General features: G+C 50.7%; 2 protein-coding genes across 2 annotated transcripts; one reads left to right on the plus strand and one right to left on the minus strand.

Moving 5' to 3' along the window:
* Positions 1–1,297: 1,297 nt before the first annotated feature.
* Sct (secretin) lies at positions 1,298–2,118 on the minus strand. Its single transcript, XM_051192082.1, has 4 exons — positions 2,027–2,118; positions 1,833–1,934; positions 1,601–1,705; positions 1,298–1,501 (listed from the first exon to the last, which is right to left on the minus strand). The coding sequence occupies exons 1-4, from the start codon at positions 2,116–2,118 to the stop codon at positions 1,393–1,395; spliced, it is 408 nt and encodes a 135-aa protein (XP_051048039.1). The 3' UTR covers positions 1,298–1,392.
* Positions 2,119–10,921: 8,803 nt separating this feature from the next.
* Drd4 (dopamine receptor D4) lies at positions 10,922–13,870 on the plus strand. Its single transcript, XM_051192083.1, has 4 exons — positions 10,922–11,194; positions 12,664–12,776; positions 12,855–13,423; positions 13,615–13,870. The coding sequence occupies exons 1-4, from the start codon at positions 10,922–10,924 to the stop codon at positions 13,815–13,817; spliced, it is 1,158 nt and encodes a 385-aa protein (XP_051048040.1). The 3' UTR covers positions 13,818–13,870.
* Positions 13,871–13,988: the final 118 nt, after the last annotated feature.

Here is a 13,988-nt window from a genome sequence, read left to right on the forward strand (position 1 = left end):
AGGTCATATTCCAGCCTGGACTTCCAGGAAGTTAAGCGGGGACTCAACCCATAGACATTACACACGAGGTATAAAAAACATGAGAACCACTGGGAGTGGGGAATACAGGACAAGACTGGGGCCACAGGCCAAAGGAGGCTGAGTCAGGGCCGAGGTGCTGAAACACGCCTGGAGGTGAAAACTGTTGATAGGTCTAGGGAGCTGAGGAGGGGTGTGTGTGTGTGGGGGGGGGGTGCTGAATCAGAGGTCTGGGGGCGGAGCTGGGGCAGGGCTGGAGCCCTGGGAAGGGCTGGGGAGCTGGGGGCAAGGGCAGGGATGTGGGCTGAGCCATTGGTCTTGTGTCTACTGTAACCCGCATCAGGATAACCCTCATCTTGTCTCTTTCTCTCCAGTGTCCTTCAGCAAAATTCCTGAAGCCACATTACGTTGCCTCCCTACTCTGTTTGACTCCCAAAGGAAGATTGTGCCAGCCTGCTGCTCCTGCTTGTCTGGGAAACTCAGCAAGCAGTTCCCCCAGTGTAGGGCCTGGCAGGACCGGGCAGGGCCTTGGTAATAGGATGCAAATGAAACCTTCCAGCCACAGAGGGGAGCTGGAGTGGGGGCGGGGTGGGGGTGGGGCAGTATCTGCTGGGAGACAGGAATCCTGGTGAAGACAGCCCAGGCCTCCATTAGACCTGCTCCAGTCTTTCCTGCTTGCCCCTCTCTCCCCTATAAGCCCTCAGAGCTGGGGGGCGCATCTAGGTGGAGCCAGGAGGGTGGTAAGGGTGTTGTGTTGAAAGGGCCTGCAGAGCCCTCACCTGCTGGGCTGCTCTGGATGCCCGAGGCTCCAGGATTCTGTCAGGACTGAGCACTTTGTCTCATGAGCCTTCAGTGATCCCACAGCTGTCTACTGGGAGATGACATCACTATCCAGACTCAGGATTGTGCCAAGACCACATAGACATGCACACAGGTCCTTCCTTCCACAGACATGCACACAGGTCCTTCCGCTCACGAGTGACGCCTATCTGTCTTGCCTGTGCCTCCTCGCCACTCCATGCACCCCCGACAACATGGCTGGACCAGGGCTGGGATCCCTGGGATCCCAGGGCAGGGTGGGACACTGGGCAGTTCAACTGGGAAAAGAGAAGTACAGTTGATGCCAGAGATAAGGAAGAAATGTCCCAGCTGACCTCCCAAGTTCAAAGACCAACTGGGTGTGGTCCTAGCCATTGAATGGTGGTTGGAACTACCCACACCTGCCAGGCTCACTGAGCAGGGGTTGCCTTGATTTTGTAAGATATGACACACCATGAGCTGAAAGACTAGGGTCTAAATTCCTTCTTTATTGATGCCAAGGTCAACCAAACCCTAGCTCCAGCCAGGCTCCTTGAGGCTCCCCCTCCTCCCTCATCAGGGCTGCCTGGTTGCTTCAGTCCACTCTGAAACATCTACAGCAGGCTTTGGTCCAGGAGGCAGCCAGGGAGACCAGGACCCATCCAGAGGAAGCCTGGGGAGTAGCCTGTGGAGGGAGATGAGTGGTTAGGGGATTAGGATGCACCCACATGACTAGGGAACAGCAAGGGCGCTTTAGGAGTTTAGCTGAGGGTGGAATGCTCACCAGTCCTGTAGGGCCTGAGTGTTCGACCACAGCAAGCAGAGCTGGTCCTCTGAAGGCTTGGACCGAGCCAGGCTGGTCTCTGGGAAATTTTCTGTGTCCTGCTCACTGTCCCCCACCCAAGCCCAAATGAGAATTAGTGGTAGTACTGGGATGTGGCAGATTGCTGATAGGGGACCAAGTCAGGCCTGTCCCATACCAGCAAGTCTGGAGAGTTCTACCTACAGCAGCTCACCTGCGTTTCCCCACCAGACCCTGCAGCAGGCGCTGCAGCCTGGCACTATCCTGCAGGCGGCTGAGCTCGCTGGTGAACGTCCCGTCTGAATGTCTTGGGATCCTGGCAAGGGGCGGGGCGAGGAGGGTCAGAGTACGACCTTATGGGCCTCTGGGCGTGGCCGTGGTGAAGTGGCGTTCCCCTACCAGACTCACCTGGGGGGCGCAGGGAGCGCGGCGGAGCCCATGAGCAGCAACAGCAGCATCAGCATCAGCAGCGGCAGCGGCGTGTGAAGTGGAGGCTCCATAGTCGGGCTCTATGTGTGCAATTGCAGGCTGAGCCCCGTGCCCCTGCTTTATAGCTGCCTCTGCGGCAGGCGGGGGGCTCCGGCACCGCCCCGGCTCCACGCGGCCGGCCGCGCCCCATCGATTGCGGGAAGGTCAGGGCCGCCCCCCCAGCTGTCGTCCGGCCACCTCCCGTCCCCACCGCCGCGTTGGCGCCCCTCAGCTGGCTGGGCGGGGGGAGTAAAGGGGATAATGCTACCAGGTAGCGAAATGGACACCTTCGTCTGGGACCAGGAGCAGGGAACAGGGTTTGGCAGTTCAGGACAGGCAGAGGGAACCTCACTGCCAGGCATCAGTTCATATTGGCGCCTAGCCTAGACCAAGGCCCTGGAGCACTCTTCCCCTGAAGGGGCTGTAGGTGTCTTGAGAAGCCTAGGAGAGGCCAGTGGATGACTGAGGGAGAAAGGAGACCAGGGTTCTCTCTAGAGAAGCCAGGGGAGACAGATGCAGAGAATCGCCTGTAAGGGCAGCCCAGCACCCGAAGCAAAAATGGGAATACTCTTAGGCCCCGAGGTTGCATTTTTGGATGAGAGAAAACAGTCTATTCATCTTGGAAGCAGAAAGCAGAGATGGATTAAAACAAGAGAAAAGCAGGTCTTAGAGGTTATAGGGGAGTGTGGAGGATGAATTATGAATGGGGATTGATGACAAATAGGCTTGCAAAACATCTTCATCCCTGGAGTTTGGAACCTTACTTCCACCCAGCACCGAAACCCAAAATCAAATTACAAACCTATCAAACTGTTATGAACTAGCTCTTGAGTAAAAATTGTGTGTTTTTTTTTGTTATTGGGAATAGCTTGACTTGGTTTTTGGAGAAAGAGTACATAGCTCAGGCTGCCTTTGAACTCACTATGTAGCCCATGTTGGTTGTTGGTCTGGAACCCTCAGCAATCTCCTTGCCTTAGCCTCTCAAAAGCAGAGATTGCAGCCAGGGTCAGGTCTCCAAGCCCAGCTCTGCTTGTATTTTGATGGGAGGGGTTAGGTTTGAACTTTGGAGTTCTTTGTTTTGAATCTTAGAGACAGGTCTTATGCACGCCAGACTGGTCTCAAATTTGTTATATTGTTTAGGATAACCTTGAACTTCAGATCTTCCTGACAGTACCTCCGGAGTACTGATGTTACAGGGGTGTGCTAACATGCCTGGTTTTATGCAGTGCTAAGAACGGAACTTGGGGCTTCACACATGCTAGGCTAGCTCTCCATTAAATGACTTCCCACCCCTATCCTTCCATAGGAGACTTTAGAGAAGTTTTCAGTTTACAGAGAAACTGAACTGAAAGCATGGCATTCAGTTCCCTAATGCCCCTCACATTCGCCTTCCACCCAGAATTCCCTTTTATTAAGAAGGGGGAGTAGTGAGTATCAGTTCTGTGGTTAAGAGTGAACTGCTCTTTCAGAGTTCCCACACCCACACAGGGTGGCTCTCTGTTGCCTGTAACTCCCACTTCTGGGCTTCTGATGCCTTCTAGCCTCTGCAGGTACTGCAGTAATGTTCCCCACAGACACACAAGTATACACAGAAACAAGCAACTTTTTTTTTTTTTTTTTTTCTCGAGACAGTGTTTCTTTGTACCGCTCTGGCTATCCTGAATTCACTGTGTAGACCAGGCTGGCATCTAACTCAGAGATTTGCTTGCCTCTGCCTCCTGAGTGCTGAGATTAAAGGCATGTGTCAACACTGCCCAACTGTTAAAAAAAAGTTCTGGGTGGGGGTTGGAGATTGCCGTGTAGAGCAGCCAGATCCCAGTACTCAGGAAACACAAGCAAGCAAATTTCTGAGTTCAAGGTCAGCTTGATCTACAAAGTGGGTTACAGTATAGCCAGAGCTATACAGAGGAATGCTGTAAAAAAAACAAAACAGAACAGAAGTAGTTGGTGGGGGGGGGAGATACTAGTGTCACACACACTTATAGCCTAGCTTTTGGGAGGCAGAGGCAAGAAGATTACAACAGCAAGCTTCAAGCCAACACGGGTAACATGATGAGAGCTTTAACAGTAAACAAAATGCTCTGGCAGTGCAGAGATGCATTTGTCACAGTTTCCCTGTGTAGCCCTGGCTGTCCTTGAAGTGGCTCTCTAGACCAGGCTGGCCTCAAACTCACAGAGATCAATCTGCCTCTGCTACCAATGCCTGGCTTGAACCATGATCAACACAGCTGTACCATCAAGGCCTGCAATTCTCACCAGGGACCACGTCAGGGGTTGTACATTCTGTCAGTTTGGACAATGGAAACTGGTGTGGATCCAGCTCTATAGTATCGAAGAGAATAATGTGACAGCCCTGAAAATTCCTTGTAAAACTTTTTCTTCCTGCCTGCTAGTGTTGCCTGTTCAGAGTGTCAGGGCTGGTAGCAGAGGTGGCTTCATTTTTACAGTGGCTCCTAAATCTTAAAGATGACATTGGCCTGTTTGTGTGGATGGGTGCAGGGAAGTCAGAGAACAGCTTGTAGGAGTTGGATTTGTCCTTCCTTGTGGGTTCCGTGATGAAACTCAGGTGGGCAAGCTTGACAGCAAGAGCTTGTGCCCACTGAACCGCCTTGGCAATCCCACACTGGCTTCTTTCACTTGGCAATAATCATTTACACATCCTTTCAGTCTTTTCATGGCTCAGTAGCTCAGATCTTTCCAGGGCTTAGCAATGTTCCACTGTCTGAATGGACCAGTGTGTTTATCCATTCACCAGTGAAGGACATTTGTGTTGTTTCCACGTTCAGGCAACTATAAATCTGCTATAAACTCTGTGTGTGTGTGTGTGTGTGTGAGCCACAGACACAGCTCAGTGGTAGAGTGCTTGCCTAGTGTGCATGAGGCCTAGGCTCAATACTCAGGACTGCAGGGGGCAGGAAAACATATGTCAGTCTTGTCCAATGGAACCATAGAAATTACGCTAGAATCAAATCCCTGAGTAAATAAGCAGAAGGGAGAAGACAGGTGGTTAGTGAGCAGTGACCTACAAGAACAGTGGTGGGCAGGAGGTAGTCCTCTTCCAACCAGGCATCCGGATGTGCACAGGGCCTCATCAGGAAGATAGTCAGGCCAGGGGGAGGTGGAGGTAGTAGGACAATGGCCACTGCCCTGCAGGGACCACTATACACTGAGGTCAGAGGAAGATGACATACCTGGTTGAGGTTGTATTTGGAAAGGACTTAAGAAAGATCCTGACAGCTGGGAGTTGGTGGCACATGGCTTTAATTCCAGCACTCGAGAGGCAGAGGCAGGCAGATCTCTGTGAGTTCAAGGCCAGCCTGGTCTACAGAGTGAGTGCCAGGACAGGCTCCAAAGCTACACATAGAAACCCTGTCTTGAGAAAGAAGAAGAAGGAGGAGGAGAAGGAGGAGGAGAAGAAGAAGAAAGATTCTGTCAGCCAGGTATGGTGGCATATGCTTCTAATACCAGCACATAGGAGGCAGAGGCAAGAGGATCTCTGTGAATTTGAGGCCAGCCTGATCTATATAGAGAGTTCCAGGACAGCCAAGGCTACAGAAAGAGACCCTGCCTTGAAAACCTAATCAATCAACAAACAAAAATAATGGTCCTGGAGAGATTGCTTTGTCAATGCACAATTGAGACCAGGAGAAAAGCAAAATCTTGTGCACTTTGGTTGCATGAGAGCCACTCGTGATGGGCTACAATGACTTGGATTTTATAACGTTGCTGTCTCTGGTTCTTACCTGGACTTCTTTCTATGATGAAGTATAACCTGTATACTGAATAAACCATTTCCATCCCATGGTTTTGGTCATGGTGTTTACAGCAACATAGAGAAGCAAACTAAGGCAGGCTATCTAATGAGACCATGTTTCAAAAACAAAAAACAAACAAACAAATAAACAAAAAGCAAGCAAACAAACAAAAACAAAAAGAAACCTAATATGGCTTGGCATGGTGGTATATGCCTTTAATGCTAGCACTCAGGAGACAGGCCTGTGAGTCTCTGTTAGATTAAGGCCAGCCTGCTCAATATAGAGAGTTCTAGGCTAGCTAGGGCTACATAGAGAGATTGTCTTAAAACAAAAACAATCAACAAGAACAAAAAATCAGGGGTGGGGGAATGCCCTAGACATTTTTTTCTATATTGCTAACATGCTGGCTCAATTACCAGAGGGAGTAATTACTTTCCTCAAACATGTCTATTTCCAGGTGGCATTTGGCAGCAGTTGATGACAGAACAGTCATCCGAAGGTACTGGAATCTGAGGCCTGCAAGGATGGGGAGCAGAGGTGAGGTCTATGCTCCCAGAAGACCCTTGCTTGAGAAGGCACACAGATGCTCCTAGCAATTAGCCTCCTGGAGCAGAACTATGCACCCAAAGCAGTGCTCTGCCATCTCAACACACCCCTTAAGAAGAGCAGGGTGGCTAGGTATGGTGACGAAATGCCTGTAAACCCAGATAGAGGGAAAAGGCCAGCTTGGGCTACATATCTGATGTCATCTGAAAAAGTAAAGGACAGGCTAAGGGTGGGTACCTTTTGGGAGACCTCCTCTGAATGAGCTCTGCCAAGGCTCTGTGCAGCCAAGGAAGGGAGCCCTTGGCTCTAGGCCTGGTCTTGAATTGGGCCACAGACTCCTGCACATCCTGCTTGAGAATGTCAGTCTCAGCCCATGCTGAGCCAGAGTACACTCTGGGCCATGTTGTTGGAGTTATAACAATTCAGCAGCACTGGGGATGGTCAGTGTCTGTGGTCTGAAGGGCACAAAACCTTCACTCTTGCCAGCAGTGTCTAGCGATGTGTAAGGGTCACACAGCCTTGAAGCAGAAGTCTGCAGGTGGCAGTAACAGGTGTTAAAAACTTGCTCATCACCTGAAAACTAGCCATTCAAATGAATTTTCTTACCAGATTTAGCTTCCAATCTCTCCTACAGATAAAGATGGCATCTCTCCTGTGGGCTTATGAAGCCTCACAGTTCTAGTCACCAACTCAGTGTCCTCCTGAAGCCATCAATTCCAGGGATGGGATGTCTTCCGTCTGCAGTTTTAACTCTTGACCACTTCAAAATAGCTTGGAGCTGGGCGGTGGTGGCGCACAATTTTAGTCCCAACCCTCAAGAGGCAAAGGTAGGTGAATCTCTGTGAGTTCTAGGCCAGCCTGGTCTACAAAGCAAATTCCAGGACAATCAGGGCCGTTATACAGAGAAACTCTGTCTCAAAAAAACCAACTAACAAACAAACCAGCTTTGAGCAAGGGGAACTGAACCCTGGTACATTAATTCCACCAGTTCTGGGACCACAGAACTCCCAGTTGTCAGGAAGGTCACACCTGTTATCCACATCCATTCCCTTCCCCAATGCTTACACAGTGTTCCTATGCACAAGGATACAAAGCTACACAGAGAAAGCCCGTCTCAAATCAACAACAACAACAAAACAAAGGCAAAGCTGACCAGAACCTGTTTTCCTCTGGTTAAGGGTTGTAATGGGTGTATTGCTCTTTAGGGTCAAGCATGATAACACTGGTATCCTTCTCTTTTCTTTTCTTTTCTTTTCTTCCTTTCTTTCTTTCTTTTTTTTTTTTTTTTTTTTTTTTTTTTTTTTTTTTTTTCAGACAGGTTTCTCTGTGTAGCTTTGGAGCTTGTCCTGGGACTAGCTCTTGTAGACCAGGCTGGTCTTGAACTCACAGAGATCCACCTGTCTCTGCCTTCTGAGTGCTGCGATTAAAGGCATGCACCACCACCATCCAGTTCAAGGAGTTTTTAATTTGGACCAAATTCACCTCACTTACTTCCTCATTTGTCTAATCTCAGGTCACAAAGATTTTTTTCCCATCTTTTCTTCTGAAGTTTTTAGCTTTAAGTTTTACATTAAATCTGAGTTAGGTCTGAGAATGCAGCTAAGTTGGTAGAGCCCTTGCCTTGCATATTCGAGCCTGAGTTTAGTCTCCAGCACCAGAAGCTGATGGTATAGACATCTCTACTCTGGGACTCTGGAAGTGGTGACAGAAGGGTCATAAAATCAACATCATCCTCAGCTATGAGCTATGAAAAAACTTTGAGGTCAGCCTGGTCTGGGGAGATGGCTCAATCAGTAAAGTGCTTGTCACGGGGGGGGGGGGGAACAAGGGATGCTGAGGCCCATATTTGTAATTCCAGGAGGGATGAGGAAATAGGAGGGTCCTGGAGCTTGCTGGCCAGACAGTTTCTCCTATTCAGGGAGCTCCAGGTTCAGTAGAAGACCCTTCCTCAAAAAATATAGTGAAAAGCAATTAGGGAGACATCTGATGTTGACCTCTAGCCTCCACATGCACACACACACACACACACACACATACACACACACAAAAGCATAGACATACGCACACACAATTCATTTGAAAATTTTTGTTTTTGCTTTTGTTTTGGATAGGGTCTCCTGGAGCCCAAGTTAGCTTCAAACTAGCTACATAGCCAAGAATGACTTTGAATTCCTAATCCTGTTCTACACCTTCTCCATGCTGGGATTACAAGTATGTGTAGTAGGAAGTTTCTGTCCTGGCTGGTCTCACAGCCCTTTAGTTCCAAACAAACACACAGAGCCTCATGTTAAGTATAAACTGTTTGGTCAATGGCACTTATTCACTAGCTCTCTCTTAATAATTAATCCATTTCTATTATTTTATATATCTCCACATGCTCTTGGCTTACCTGTGATGTCTGGACCTCTTACTCCTTCGGCAGCTACATGGCATCTCTCTTGTGACTTGCTCTCTATCTTCCTCTTCCCAGAATTCTAGTCTGGTAGCCCTGCCTATACTTTTTGCCTGGCTACATCCTGCCTGTCCATATACCTAAACAGCTTTATTCATCAACCAAGAAGAGAAACATATATTTACAACATTCAGAAGGATATCCCCCATTAAGTGTGCACTGCCACCTAGGTTTTTTGAGACAGAACCTCACTTTGTAGTCCAGACTGACTTAAACTCACAAGAATTCTCCTGCGTCAGCTTCCCAGTTTGTTGCCACACTCTAACAAGTTATGTGTGTGGAAAGTTGTTTGCTTTTTAGTTTTAGTATTATTGTTATTATTAGTGTGTGTGTCCTCAAGTGCACATGCATATTCGTGCACACATGTGAATATGAGCACATACATGTCACAAAATTTGTATAGAATTCAGAGGACAACTTTTCTGTCATAGACTCTGAGGCTCAAACTCAGGTCCCATGTGTGTCATTGGTTCCAAGCACCCCTGCTGAAGGTTTCAGCAGGGAGGAAAGTCTACCTGCCCCTGTGATCGACCTGCCAAGGATGGTTAGAGGGATTTAGGTGCTCTGGGCAGGAGATATTCAGATGTCCAGAAGAATGAACAATCTGTACATGCTCTGAGAGGGCTGGCCCAGTTCCCCTGAAATAGTTTGAATTCAGTTCCTTTTGTCTTGAAAGAACCCCCAGCAGCCACGCACCTGGGAGCTCTCTGCCTTCCTGACAGAGGCCTGTATATTGGTCAGGGGGTATTCAGTCCAGATCTACTTGGAGAATAGCCCTTGTCACAGGATTCCAGGAACTATCTCTCAGCCTTATTGAGATCACATACAAACATTCTTTCATCAGCACAGTCCCCATATTCTTTCACTGCGTACACACACAGCCTTCTAGGGACTGTCCTTGCTGATGTCTCTTCATCATGATCCTCTAGTGTCATCTCTACCTGTGCTGTCCTGTTCCAGCCTAGGTTCCTGTAGTCCAGTGTTGGCACAGGGCAAAGAGTGTGACCTCCAGATGTGGCCTGGGGAAGGAGGGAGACAGAGTGAGCCCCGTGTGAGAGCACTCTTAGCTCAGACATCCCTTGTCAGATATCACAGGTAGCCTGTTGTTCATACAATGTCAAAGGCAAGAAAGCTGAGGATCAAGTGCATACTGAAAGGTGGGAATGGGGCAACCACTCAGCTGCCTACGGGTTAGGGTTGAGCTATGTGTGGTGGTCCAGCACTCTAGAGGCCAAAGCAGAGACTAGAGGATCTCTGAGTTTGGTGGTAGCCTGGTCTACAGAACAAGTTCTAGGACAGCCAGGGCTACACAGAGAAACACTGCCTCAAAAAGCCCCTGCCCAACCCACATACACACAAGAAAAGAAAGAAAAAAGCAAAGAAAAGAAAAACTTAAGGCTAGGCCTGGGAGGTGGCCACATGTCATTTTCACCATGGTCCAGTTCAGCAGTGACTGATGGAGATGGCAATACTAGAGACTTGGGAAGAGAGGTGGTGAGAAATTAGGGTCATCCAAGGCCTGGGTGGGAGGCACTGCTGCACATCTGCCCATGTGTGGGTGTCTGATGGAGGGTGAGCTCGAGGCGCCAGATTGTTCAGTATTGCTAAGCCTTAGGGTAAGGGCAGTCCTAGAACCATCTGAGAAAGAGGTGAGGCGCCCACAGCCTGTTGCAGAACCCAGCGTTGGTGTCTTCCTGCATGGGAAGGACACTGTCCCAATGCAGGAATATAATTTCTGCCAAGTCCTCCCTCTTTTTTCGGCCTGGAAGGTACTAAGTGTCTCCTGGCCTGGTTGGCTGGCTCTGAGAAGTCTGGTCCCAACAACCTGCCCTCCGCGTAAGTTTTTCGAAGCACAAATTAGCCCAGATCACGCAAAACAGCTGCTGCTGCGCCTGTATTATGCGAGTCACTTCACTCAATTCTCATGTTGAAATGAAGCATTCCTTCCTTTGCCTGTTTCCTGGAGTGCCGAAATCCAAGCCGGGACGGGGCGGGGCTGGGCGTGCTGCGGGAATCAGGGCAGCCCTTGCCTGCAAATCCCGGGCTCAGCGCCTTGCAGGAGTGCGTTCAGCTGTTGCCGCCATGGGCAACAACAACGCGGCCGACGGTGGACTGTTGGCCGGGCGTGGACCAGAGACCCTGGGGACTGGCGCTGGGCTTGGGGGCGCGGGTGTGGCGGCGTTGGTGGGGGGCGTGCTGCTTATCAGCATGGTGTTGGCCGGGAATTCGCTCGTGTGCTTGAGCGTGGCGTCCGAGCGCACCCTGCAGACACCCACCAACTACTTCATCGTGAGCCTGGCGGCTGCAGACCTCCTCCTTGCAATACTAGTGCTGCCACTCTTTGTCTACTCCGAGGTGAGTCTCGTGCGCTCTTTCCCCATCCCCTCACCCTTGCTCCACTAACAAACACCCTCACGCTGACCCCAGGCCTCTGAGCCTCTTGGACCTTCAGCAACCTTGAGCCAGCGCGTTTGCAGGGGCTCCAGCTCTCCTCACTTCTGACTGCCGCCGTCTCTGCTCTTCAAAATCCATCGCCAGTTTTGTCTGTCAGTCTTCTGGATCCCTTCCTATTTATTCTCTGTCTGTGATCTGCTGACCCAGAGAGGGCTTGTGGCCCTGGAACCAAGGATTGCAGACATTGTCTTTCCCATTTAAGTCCTGGCTTCTACTCCAGAAATACTGAACACCTAACCCAGGCTAAAAAAAAAAAAAAAAAAAAAAAAAAAAAACAGCCAGACCAACAGGCAAGTGTGCAGACACACATCACTGCCAATGACCACTGCCTTTGGGACCACACACACACACACACACACACACACACACAGAGAGAGAGAGAGAGAGACAGAGACAGAGACAGAGACAGAGACGGAGAGAGACAGAGAGAGAAGACAGAGAGACACAGAGAGAAGACAGAGAGAGAGAGAGAGAAAGAAAGACAGAGAGAGACTTGCCAGTCTGTGCCAGCTCATCTTGTGGAAGAAGCCCAAAGCCTTCAGCCACTCAACTGTCAAGAGCTTGGAACAGTGAAGGGTGTAGGCAGAAGGCCTGGGCAGGATGGTGAGCTGGGGGTGGCTAAAGGGAGTGGGTCAAAAGCTTTTGTAGACTCCTGGGACAGAGTTACTCCAGACCAGGTCTGGTTCTTTGGTGTGTTTGTTATGTAGCCAACTCTTCTTTCTGCCAGAGGTTTGATCAAAGAAAAGCTGCTTAGGACAGGAATGGGGACATAGTAGCCTGAACTATGGGGAGCAGGGAGGGGAGGATGGGATGCTTGTGATTTCTAAGGAAGACACTGAGTTCTGGAGCTAGGACAGGGACCTGCAGCCACACTTGACCCCAGGTCCTCCCCAAGGGACAGACGTCACTGTGATGATTCCTAAGCTCTTAATCGTCCCAGGGATTTGGGGATGGGTGGGTTGAGATGGCTCTATTCGCCTTTGCCCTTGAAGATGAATACTCCATGCAGATTCACAGAGGGCCCTCTGAAGTCTTTGTACTTTTAGAACACATTTGTCCTCGGGACAACTGTTATGTGTGTATGAGTCCTGGAGGTGGGTAGGATTTATGTTTAGTGGGCAGAGGGTAAGACCTAAGCTCCCTTCCAGCAGATGCTATCAATCCCCCTGGGGTCCTCCCCAAGCTTTCGCCTGAGAAAAGAGGCAGGTCTGTTTGCCTCCTCTCTCGCTCTAACACAAGTGTCCCCAACTGCCTCAGGCTCACATTGGGCTGGTATGCTATTGCTTTCCCCAAACAAGAATGGGGGTCAGAAAGTCAGCAGCTGAAAGGCCAGGTCTTGTGTTTCTTTTCCGCAACCTCTTCGTGTCTAGGTCCAAGGTGGAGTGTGGCTGCTGAGCCTCCGCCTCTGTGACACCCTCATGGCCATGGATGTCATGCTATGTACTGCCTCCATCTTCAACCTGTGCGCTATCAGCGTGGATAGGTGAGTACCCGGACGACTCCTCTCCCACCCCTACTTCCCAGTCACCCGCCCAACTTGGCGCCCTCTGTGTCTCTCTAGGTTCGTGGCCGTCACGGTGCCTCTGCGCTACAACCGGCAGGGCCAGCGTCAGCTGCTTCTTATCGCAGCCACATGGCTGCTATCAGCCGCGGTGGCTGCGCCGGTCCTGTGCGGCCTCAACGATGTGCCCGACCGCGATCCAGCCGTGTGCCGCCTCGAGGACCGCGACTACGTAGTCTACTCGTCCATTTGCTCCTTCTTCCTGCCCTGTCCGCTCATGCTACTGCTTTATTGGGCCACATTTCGCAGCCTACGACGCTGGGAGGCAGCCCGGCACACCAAGCTGCACAGCCGCGCTCCGCGCAGACCTAGCGGACCTGGTCCGCCAATGTCGGACAGTGCTCAGGGCCCCTTCCTCCCAAACTGTCTGCCCTCCTCACCCAGCCTCTTGCAGAACCCCAGAGGCTCCAGCCAGCCTGAGTCAGAGCTCTCTCAGAGACCCTGCGGCCTGGAGTGTTTGCTCCCCAAAGCAGAGCTCCCACAAGCGCCAGCACTGCCTTCCCGCAGAAGCGGAGTCAAGATCACAGGAAGGGAGCGCAAGGCAATGAGAGTCCTGCCAGTGGTAGTCGGTGGGTTCCTGCCCTGGGGCAAGAGCTAATAGTAGAGAGGGGTCCCAGGTGGAGGGGTCCCGGGCTCCGAGGAGGGAGGTGTCGATTTTAAGTAATTGTGAAGGGTGGCACGAGGAGTGGGGGGTGGCGGTGTGTGTCCCGGGTGAGGGACCTCAAGTGCAGGAGTCCAGGCTCATACCACCCACCCCTAGGGGCCTTCCTCGTGTGTTGGACGCCTTTCTTCGTGGTGCACATCACGCGGGCGCTTTGTCCGGCTTGTTTCATGCCCCCTCACCTTGTCAGTGCAGTCACCTGGCTAGGCTATGTCAACAGTGCCCTCAACCCCATAATCTACACAGTCTTCAACGCCGAGTTCCGCAGCGTCTTCCGCAAGTCTCTTCGTCTCTGCTGCTGAAAAGGACACTGATGTTCTGAGGTCAAGAAGATCCAAGCCTGTGCGCGGAGTGCGCTGGCGCGTCTAATTAAAGGAATTATTTCTTAACCATTTACGGAAGACTGGGGGTTGGGGAGAAGTAAGGAAAACAGGTTTTGTTTTGTTTTTTTGTTTGTTTGTTTTGCCTAGATG

Source organism: Phodopus roborovskii, unplaced genomic scaffold (assembly GCF_943737965.1).
Source record: "Phodopus roborovskii unplaced genomic scaffold, PHOROB, whole genome shotgun sequence".
NCBI classification, from domain to species: domain Eukaryota; kingdom Metazoa; phylum Chordata; class Mammalia; order Rodentia; family Cricetidae; genus Phodopus; species Phodopus roborovskii.